Consider the following 10,401-nt stretch of genomic DNA (forward strand, 5'->3'; position numbering starts at 1 on the left):
ATTTAGTATTCATTGGAAACTCTTGTGAATTAACCAGTGGGGTACTGCACGAGTTTTTGATCTTGTCTAGGATTCAGTTAAGCAAAAAAAATTGGAAACCTTTGCCCTAGTTCAGTGGTTCTTAAACTATTTTTATTGCGACGCCTCTGGAAAAGCTTTTTGGGACTTGCGACGCACCAGCAAATAAAAGTTAAGGAGGAAACATATTATTAAAGTTGTGTTTATTGATACAACAACAAATAGCCACGAAAAGGAAAAATTCTGCGACGCCCTTGGAAAATTTAAACGACGCACCAGGGCGCCGCGACGCACAGTTTGAGAACTACTGCCCTAGTTAATAAAAACTTACTTGTAACACACTGCTCATTAAACCAATAGCCAAACCACTAGAGGCAGCCTGCTTTGGATCATAGAAGTGGTCATTGGATAAATTCCACCCATCTTTCTTGCTCAGGTCTGGGTCATCTTTATTTGCATCTTTACCTAAAAAGAATTCTTGCTGATGAGCAATGTTATAGCTCAAGACAATGACGAAAATATTTCAGGTTGGTTTCTTTTACAGCTGTTATCATCTGAGTGAGCGGTTCCCAAACTTTCTGGTACCGTGACCCCTTGATAACAGTTGTTGTGTTGACCCCACGGATAAAATAAGTAGGCTATATATTAAAACTGAGTGATTTTTTCTTCTCAACAATAAAGTGGTCCATTTTTTTTTTCATTGGGGCTAGTAGTCCATTGCCTAAAACGAGTTGGGAGCCATTGCTTTATGCGACAGTGGAGGTCACGACCCACAGGTTGGGAACTGCTGATCTAAGTGCTATCCATAGGGTTTATGTTTGGCAATGCATACAGGCTAGTGCATATTAAAATGGCAAATGCATGAGATTTTACCTTTGTTTGATGCAAGTTTTGATTTCTTCTGATTTTCTTTTTTGGTATCTTTAGAATCGGCTTCATTGCTGGAAATAAATATGTACACAACTATAAATTTAGGTTATACCAGCATTTCAATAACTACTGTATTAATGTTGCTGGTTATTTTTATTTTTTTTTTTTTACTTATGTGTTTCAACTAGTGATGGGATGAGTACCCGGTACTCGGTATCGAAATATTTTGTCTCAGTTTTCAATACCAACTTGTGAGTACCAAAGGCCGATTTACACCATACGAATACAGGCAAGTTTATGCCAATATTTGTTTCGGACAGCACAAAATTGGAAAAAAGTTCCGCCAGTTTACGTATATCTTTTTCGCTATCACGTGGAGATTACATTTTTCGGCATTTGCGTGTGCCCCTCGACCATGGCTGATAAATAAGCCAATGATATACAACTAAGTACAACACTACACTTAAGTACTCGGTATATACATGTGGTACTCGTACTCGGTATCGGTACTCGTTTCAAAACCTGGTATCGTCCCATCACTAGTTTCAACCATTCTCGTTTCATTTATAATTTCATAATCATAATACTACTCAGTACTCGTTTCAAAAACTGGTATCGTCCCATCACTAGTTTCAACCATTCTCGTTTCATTTATACATTCATAATCATAATACTGTTTTAATCCAATAAATGACATTATTTCAAATTTTAGGCAACTCTTACGTATTTCTCATGTAACTCAACTGTGGGTATCAAACCAATTAGCTGAAAAACTTACCATGTTTTAGGCTCATCTGGCATGCCCAGGATAATATTTTCATCATTCGGATCAAACTTAAACACAGTTGGCTTAGGAATAAAGTCCATGTTCTGGTCGTCCCAAATAATGTCTTTTTCCCAATCTCCATAAATCAACTCATAATTGTCGATGGGGAAAATTGAACTCACGGTAGAATCGTTTTGATTTACTAAAAACAAAACAAAAAATGACACAAGTTAAAATAACAGAACAAAGCAATGGAAGATTCAATACCATTGTTTCTACCTAATGTAATACAGTAGATTGATAAACTATGGAGAGGCTTTACATTGATACTGTGACACTCAGCCGACATCACTTTGGTCCCCAAGCAGTTGCCTGGCCATTGTGGGTCGGTTTACTCCGTGGTTTATGCTAAGTTGTGGCATCGAACAGAATAGGTAAGGCATGACTTTTTACCCTGTTACTCCCAGCAAACTGGAGTGCCTTGGATGGCTAGATTAAAACCTTGTTACCGACTACACTGATGAGACCTAATCGGTCCAAACAGTGTGCACTGTCTTATTAGTATTGTTCCAACAACACCAAATTTTACAGTTTTACCTGATGGTTTTTCGATAGCCAGTGTGATAGGACGTGTCGGGACAGTCGAGCTATGAGGCAAAGCGGTTCTTTGTGTGCTTGTTGGCACCCAGCCAGCCTGTGCTGCTCGATCAACCTGGTAAAAAGGGATAAAGATTTAGCATAAGCATTTTTGTGTTCGTTTATGTGCAGGACTTACTCTCAATTTGTACTTTTCATCTGAGTCTGGCGTCGTGTGAATGCTCTGAAACATAGGAGGTTTGATCGAATTTATTTTGCATTTGAGTAAATAAGGGTCTGTTGAATATGCCAAAGTTGAGAAAATCATTGGTTATTGAAAAATGGGTTAAACAACAACTAATTTGTTAGTTTTTGATAAAACTTTGACATTTATTACATGTACAGCCACACTAACCCTAAAATAACCACATAAACAAATACAAAAAAAAAACTTGATTGCCCAAAAAGAAAAAAGGGAAGAGATTTCTCTTCAGTGTAAAGTTCTACTTTTTTTATTTAAAACCAGATAATACCTTTCCAACTTTGTATCTGACATCATCAGCGTTCCATATGATGTCATCCTCCCATCTAACTTGTGAAACCATGTAGAAATGTTCGGGGGACGGAAAACTTGGGTCATTTGTGATTGACTTGGTTGCAGCTGCAGTGCTTGTTTCCTAAAAATGTTTAAGTAATAAAACATTCTTTCAGCAAGTCTTACCGGTTATTATCTTAAAGACAGTGTATTAAGTAGATTGTAGACCATTTACTACACCATTTTTGGAAGATAAGATTTTCATGTTGTACGATAGACATCTTTAAAAAAACTGCTACTGTTTTTGGTCTTTTTTACGATTCAGGATGTTGGCTTCAAAGAGAAGATGTTTCATCTTACATTGCAACTTTGGCCACAAATTCCAAAAATGTATAAAAAAGTAACTATTTTTCCTAAAGTAAGTTATACAGCAATGTAGGGTTCGTAAAATAATTTAACTTTATCTAAAGCAAATTTAGGTATTAATATGTAAATAACACTTATAATGCATAACAAATAATTTTGTTGATCAATAAATAAAAATATTACCTCAGGATTTTTGAGTTTGAAGCCATAGTCAAATCCCTCCCCAGTTTCAGGGACGCCAAGCATGTCATACCACAACGCTGCTGGACCATATCTCCATTCAGGTATTTTAGATTTTGCATTTGCGGCATTCCCACCACCAGCTTGATTCGAAGATTTCTTTGATTTTATCGGTTTCAGCATTGTGAACTATAACACAAAAAAGCAAAAGTGCAGTAAACCTTACAACTCAACACAAATTTGATAAACAGGAACATAAAAAGGAGTGGCTGATTGGGTACAATGTAGTGATGGGACGAGTACCCGGTACTTGGTATCGATGGTATCGAACGATTTCAGTGGTATCGATACTCGGACTCGGTAACGAAATATTTTGTCTCAGTTTTCGATACCAACGTGCAAATACCGATAGTCGATTTAGACCATAAGAATACGGGCAACTTTATGCGAATATTTGCTTCGGACAGCACAAAATCGGGAAAAAGTTCTGAAAGGTTACAGATATCTTTTTCGCTATCATGTGGTGATTACATTTTTCGGCATGTGTGAGTGAACGCCTGCACCCCGGCCATGGCAGATAAATTAACCAGTGGTATACAACTAAGTACAACACTAGACTTAAGTACTCGGTAATCGGTACTCTATACATGTGGTATACAAGGTATATACATGTGGTATTGCTGTGAGCGCTGGTCAAGGCTGCAGGGCTGATCCCAGTTATGAAGTTATGTCCATCTTAATTAAATGGAAAGGAAAGGCTTCAACTTTTTCAGAGACCTAAACATCTACATGTCACAAAATTTTTTGTTTCATGTGGTCAAATTTGTACTTATGTTAACAAGCTTGATGATATAATCGAAGGCCTGGATGTTAGCGCAAAACACCCATTTAAAGCTTATTCATTGCAAAAGCAGTGCTAACTTTTGTGTAGTTTACCTACAAAACTTACCTCTTCGTCAGATGCACATTCTTCTAGTGAAGGCATAGGAGGTGGTGGTGCTGTCCACGGTTCCAGCCACCGACTTGCCTCCTTTGGTGCCTCAGTCTGTGGATCCATTATGCTGCTTTGAGGACGTTTCTTCTTCTTTCGGCGTCTACAGTTACGCCATATGTTGGGGAGCGAAGTAGCTTTTTGTCCACCAAATAAACGAAGAAACCGTAGCACCTGTGTATATCACAGTATTCAACATTGCTTTAAACCAGTGTTTTTTTAACCATGACACACTGGAGCAGGGGTCGGCAACCCATGGCACACATGCCAAGGTTGACACGCTAGGTGGTTTTTCATGGCATGCCAACTGGTTTGTGTGTTATATTAAAGTACCAATTTAACCTGTTACACTGCTTGTTTATAGTTTTTATCATGCCATTGTCTTAAAATTCAGCCTTACATGCACAAAAAACTATGCTTTCTCTTTATTATTGATATCCGCTGGCACGAACCACTATTGTTTAGAAAAACTTTGGGAGACAAGGTCATTAACACACGGAAACAACATATAAATTGGCACTGGTCGCCTAAAAGGTTGCCGACCCCTGCACTAGAGTTATTTCCAACAGTACTTGGATCAAGATGTATAAGATTTACAATTACTCCATATGTTTTAGGGCTTGATGCATGACAAAACTTTAACTTTATTTTCACTGTTATTCAAATTAAAAAACTATGAAAAATAGAACAAACCTGATTCGGTCTAAATTCCGGAAATAATTCACAAATATCTTTGCTGTTGACTTTTTCCTCCAATTCTTTATACTTCTGACTGTAAATCATCTCCTCTTCTGATTGTTGATGTTGTTGCATTAATTTTTCCTTGCGACGTTTTCTTCTTTCTATCTTCGTACCTACAAGTAACAGAACATGTCAACTATTTTGGTTTTTTATTGAAATAAAATTAGTGGTTTAACGCACATTTAAGGACTTCTGAAATAGATAAAAATCTCTTAAAAAGTTGATTAAAAATAGACAACGTTAAAAGCAGCTCATAAGTTTAAAATACATCAAACATATTTCTTTATTTTTTTCAACGATTCAATTCTTCATTCTCAGTATCCTAGTTCGAATTCTGCACAATTTCTTATTTAAGACATAATTTGCCATAGATAAAAATTTAAAAAATACTTGAGTGAGCATAAGCATCAACAAAAAACAACAACATTTGTCTGCAATTTGTAAAGGGAATGATGGCTATGACTAGTCAGCCAATTTGGCCTGTGGATGTTAAAATATTAAACTGAACATAAAATTGGATGAAAAGTATTGTGGTAATTTCTAATTCCCAATCTCACCACCAAGTTTCTTCTTGTCGTGTCTTCCACCTGAGCGGTTTAGTCTTTCAGAATCTGAAGACTGTTTACGTTCAGGTGAGGAACCAGAGAATCGATGAGAATGTGACACAATAGAAGGCATTATGAAGTCACCATCACCACTGCCTTTGTGAGATGAATCCTGTTTTTGTTGTGATCTGCAATATTAAAAACAAATTTTCATCAAAAACATAAAAAACAGATTTTAAAGTGTGTAAATCTACAGGGCAAAAACATTCCTACACTTTATATCCGAAAAATCCTGAAAGAACAGTATGGTAACTGTTTATGAATGTAAATATTTGGTGCTCCAATACCACACAGAATAGGTAATGTCTATAAGACATATTGTTTAATTAAAGGTTTTAACTACTGCAATTTAGCAACAAGTACATTTGTTGAATTTTGAAAATCACATGAATACCAATTACCAACAAATCAAAACCATTTCAAGTACAAAGAGACCTTTTATCAGAAGAAAGATGGGGAGTTTTTTGTTGTACGTCATCATCTGCGTCGTAATCATCACTGTCATTGTCTGAGTCAAAAATAGTTGATATTCAAATAAAGATTAACAACAAGCAAGTGTGAATCGAAACACACTAAATTCCATATCTTATCAGGGAGGCACTTTCGCTGCAAGAAACTGTGACTTTATAATATGTTGGTTGGTATGTTTAGGTGTGGGCTTTTTCCTTACAATATAAGTTGATGAACATTAGCTTTGCTTAATATGTCTGTGTAGGACAGCGATGCCATTCTCTGATGTTTTAGGATTTGATGACAAAATGCAGATGTACATGACAATGTTCACAAGCTTAGATTTTTGTTATAATGGTCACAAAAACCCATCTGGCTCATAAAGTTACAAATTAACTTTCTTTTGCCTAGTTTTGTGTTGCTGGCTATCAAAGTGTGCCACAAAATAATAAATGAGTTTATTAATGTGGTGCATGCTTGAAAAGTTTAAAATCCACTGGTTTGGGAGGATGAGACAGTAACTCACCTCTAGAGAAATGTGCTGCCATCGATTTCATGTCAACCGACATTTCACTTTCTTCAGCGAGTTCATCGATATTTGAGTAATCCACAGCATCAGGGGCTGCTTCGACGCGATAATCTGATAAAAACAAATAAAATGACAATTTTAAATTTTCCGGAAATGTCCTTGCAAAAATACAAACAGTTTGGAAAGAAAAAATCTGGTGGCGTATGTCATTGGTGTCTAAATGTTGCCTGTTATTACACAGGTTAACTATGTACCACAGGGAAACCACTGTTTTTTAAATATGTTACAATTCATGTGTTAAAAAGTCAAACCCTATTCAGCTGACAACTTGCAATGCTATTTTTTTACAAAGCAGTTGCTGTAAACCCTATTGCAGTAGCATTTTGGCATCAAAAATACTTGTTTTTAGTAGCAACAATTAGTTTTTGGTCCACCCAAACCCATGTTATTTGAGGTATGTTACTGCACAGTGGAAAAAAAGTATTACCTGCATGACTCCCAGTATTTTCCTGTTTTGAAGATTCATCTTTGGTCAGTCTACTCACAAATTCACCCAAACCGGCCAATGTTGTTAATTGCATAAGATGAGTTTTGGATTTCTGAAAAATATTTAATGTGATGTAAATTTTAACAGTTATAAGATAGCAAACATTTTCATTGGACATGAAAGCAAATAAAGGTTTATGTAAGTGTTGTCTGGTAACATAAAATGCTTTATAGTTCTACAAATGATGTAATTCATATGTAGTATGTTATGCTCAGATTCTGATCAACAATAATAACATATCTTATCCATAAAATTGATCGCTTTACCAAATAAATCAAATTTAACTAAGCACACTTACTTCATCAAACACATCATTTTCCAAGTGTCCATGTTTGTCGATATTCCCAAACATAAATCCAACCAAATCGCTGGACACATTTTCCCCATCAGAGTCGGAACCAGACATTCTGGCTGAACTGCAGTCACCGGATTTTAATGAAAATATTACTTTTATTCATATGTAGCTTCATCTTAAATATACATTCAAACATAAGGAATATGTTGCATTTGTTAATTACACAATTTTTGGGGTTAGTTTGACAATTCTTTCTTACACAAAAAGTCGCAAACATAAACAATAACAAAACCATTCAAGAACTCCCAAACTTTTTTCCAAATTTGTTGCATTTTGCACACTGTATCCCTAACGGTTATTTTATTATGTTTGCGCGGGTCATTAAAACCGCCGGAAAACTTTTGACTGACTTTAAAATACATGTTCGTTCAATTTCTTTTACAGCATTTAATCTGTTACACGTCCGTGTATTTTGTATTTACCCAAATAGCAATAAAGTGCACAGTGTTACCTGGTGTTATCAAAATACCTCGATTACATAAGTACTACTTTTCAAACACCAATAGAAGAACGATTACAAGAAAAGTCAAATAGCACCCTTTCTCTTTAATTTAAAACTATTTAATCATAAAACTGATGTACATTCTCGCAACACACATTGTAAAACGTGTGTGGCCGGTGACCACTAAACACACGACTAAAAAAACTTTGTGAACTAGAATGCAAAACAATTCTAACATTTTTGGTGCAGATATTTTGGGGAGCAAATTTCTTTTCAAAGTTCAAACACATAATAAGCTACCGAAATTTATTGTAGTTGTGCTACCCTTTGCTGCGTTTAAATAACAAAAATGGACGTTTTGTAAAGTGTTTTTTCAAATATTTTAAAAGCAATAGATTTGAGATGTGTATAACGTTCAAGACTAACATGTTTGACGCTATTGTACAAACGATAGCTTTAATTACTAACGGACATTTGTTGCAAAGCAACAAAGACCATTTTGGTGGTGGAGTCTGTTCTCTTCTAAATTCAATCAAACATTTCACTCAAATCGGTCTATGGTATGTGTTTTTAATGGTGCAATTTGCAATTATATTGAGTTTATTTCTATTGGTGAAAGAAAACATAGCAACACAATTGCACTAAACAATTACCAAGCCCCAAAAAACTGCATAATGTTGAAGTGTTATGGAACCCAAATAGTGGTTTTGGAGCCCCGAATATAGGATGGCACAATTGGTGAATTATGGTTGAATTACAATGGCTACAAACACAATGCAAGTACACTGTTTGCAATCAGAAACAACATTTTAAAGGTTTTGACACCCAGGCCATATAATTTGCACACACAATTAATGCATTTTAATATTATTGTCACATGTGTGATCTTGCTAATTGCAAACATCATTTTCTGACAAATATTCACTATTGCCAAAGATACAGGAAAATAAAGGAACATAATAAATTCAATTACAAAAATATATGCCCATCATAATGAGGTTGATTTATGGTACAGTAATTTTGTTAAACAACTGACAAAAAAAAATTACCACAGACATATAAATTACACCTTTGCTATATATAAAAAGAAAATAGTTGTATAAATGACACATAAAATTAAAACAAAAATATAGATTACAACTTTGTTGTTTTAAAAACTAGTTGGGTGATTGACACATACAATTAAAACAACTTTGAAATTACTGACAAGTCAATGTTACCACCACACAAAACAATACCAACATTTTTGACACTTTCATCAAAATTTTTAGCCATGGCAAATTTTTGACTAATAACCGCTGCAACTCCAACTCCGGAGGTCGGTTCAATAACTAATTTGCATCTTTCCCAAACCAGCTTCATTGCTTGCAATATTTCTTCCTCTTCAACAGTTATAACACCATCAACCATATCACGAATAATAGGCCAGGTATTAGTACCAATATCAGCTTTTACAGCATCTGCAATAGTTTTTGGAGTAAACTTTAGATGGGTAAGCTTTCCATTTTGTTTTGACAGATAACAATCATTTGCATTTACTGGTTCAGCTGCATAAACCTTAATAGATGGCTTGATCTCTTTTGCTGCAATTGCAATACCGCTTATCATGCCTCCACCTCCAACAGGCGCTATAATTGCATCTAGATCTGGATTTTGTTGTAACATTTCCATTGCTATAGTGCCTTGACCAGCAATGACTGCTGGAGTTTGGTTAGGGTGAACAATAATGCCGCTATGCTCCTTGACTAGTTCATCACATTTGTCAATCCGTCCCTGAAGAGTGGGTATGCATGGCACAACGGTCCCACCATACCCCTTAATTGCATCCACTTTACACTGGGGGGCATCACTAGGCACAGCTATAAATGCCGGGACATTGTACAGTTGTGCAGCCTTTGCTAATGCCTGGCCATGATTGCCACTGCTGTGTGTTACAACACAAAAGTTACCCTCGAGTTTTTCACGATTTTCGCAAAGTTGAGCAACTGCATTTATTGCACCTCTGATTTTAAAGGAACCAGTTTTTTGTTGGTTTTCCGCTTTGAAGAATAGTCTCCGTCCTGCAAGCTTGTCCAAATAGGTTGAAGTAAATATGGGTGTATATTGAACGCGTCCCTCAATACGTTTCCAGGCATCCTTAACATCTGCATACGAAACACAATGTCCTTGCTTTTTTCCGTCACTCATGTTCTTTTGAAATAGTTTTGGTGATAAATTTCGTTGTAGTAGTATATTTGTTTTAAAGCCTCTAGGCAACAAGGAACAGTTCATTCCCTAAATAGTTCCTCAGTAACACAATTTGTTATTAAAGGTTTGTATTTGTATTTACACACGTGGGAAGTCACCGACCGTCAACAAAAATCTTATTGCTTTTACGCTTGATTGCTTAAAGTAGTTGTTTACAAACCGAAGCTCAAAAAATCCAATTGC

The 10,401-nt window shown here is 35.8% G+C and overlaps 2 protein-coding genes across 2 annotated transcripts in view; both read right to left on the bottom strand.

The window, feature by feature from the left end:
- The window catches only part of LOC145237018 (transcription initiation factor TFIID subunit 1-like), a 34,772-nt gene extending 27,106 nt beyond the window's left edge, over positions 1 to 7,666 (bottom strand). The window contains exons 1-14 of the mRNA XM_080099712.1: positions 7,473 to 7,666; positions 7,115 to 7,226; positions 6,625 to 6,738; positions 6,084 to 6,156; positions 5,601 to 5,776; positions 4,996 to 5,156; positions 4,261 to 4,476; positions 3,315 to 3,500; positions 2,764 to 2,907; positions 2,430 to 2,474; positions 2,252 to 2,366; positions 1,667 to 1,856; positions 892 to 959; positions 350 to 483 (exon numbers count right to left, since the gene is read on the bottom strand). Coding sequence (XP_079955838.1) covers positions 350 to 483; positions 892 to 959; positions 1,667 to 1,856; positions 2,252 to 2,366; positions 2,430 to 2,474; positions 2,764 to 2,907; positions 3,315 to 3,500; positions 4,261 to 4,476; positions 4,996 to 5,156; positions 5,601 to 5,776; positions 6,084 to 6,156; positions 6,625 to 6,738; positions 7,115 to 7,226; positions 7,473 to 7,580 — 1,842 coding nt within the window. The 5' untranslated portion in view covers positions 7,581 to 7,666. The remainder of the gene's footprint in view (positions 1 to 349; positions 484 to 891; positions 960 to 1,666; positions 1,857 to 2,251; positions 2,367 to 2,429; positions 2,475 to 2,763; positions 2,908 to 3,314; positions 3,501 to 4,260; positions 4,477 to 4,995; positions 5,157 to 5,600; positions 5,777 to 6,083; positions 6,157 to 6,624; positions 6,739 to 7,114; positions 7,227 to 7,472) is intronic.
- Positions 7,667 to 8,525: 859 nt separating this feature from the next.
- LOC145239648 (serine racemase-like) lies at positions 8,526 to 10,336 on the bottom strand. The gene has a single exon (XM_080103015.1). The coding sequence runs from the start codon at positions 10,240 to 10,242 to the stop codon at positions 9,154 to 9,156; it is 1,089 nt and encodes a 362-aa protein (XP_079959141.1). The 5' UTR covers positions 10,243 to 10,336; the 3' UTR covers positions 8,526 to 9,153.
- Positions 10,337 to 10,401: the final 65 nt, after the last annotated feature.

Source organism: Phallusia mammillata, chromosome 7 (genome assembly GCF_965637545.1).
Source record: "Phallusia mammillata chromosome 7, kaPhaMamm4.hap1.1, whole genome shotgun sequence".
In the NCBI taxonomy this organism is placed as follows: domain Eukaryota; kingdom Metazoa; phylum Chordata; class Ascidiacea; order Phlebobranchia; family Ascidiidae; genus Phallusia; species Phallusia mammillata.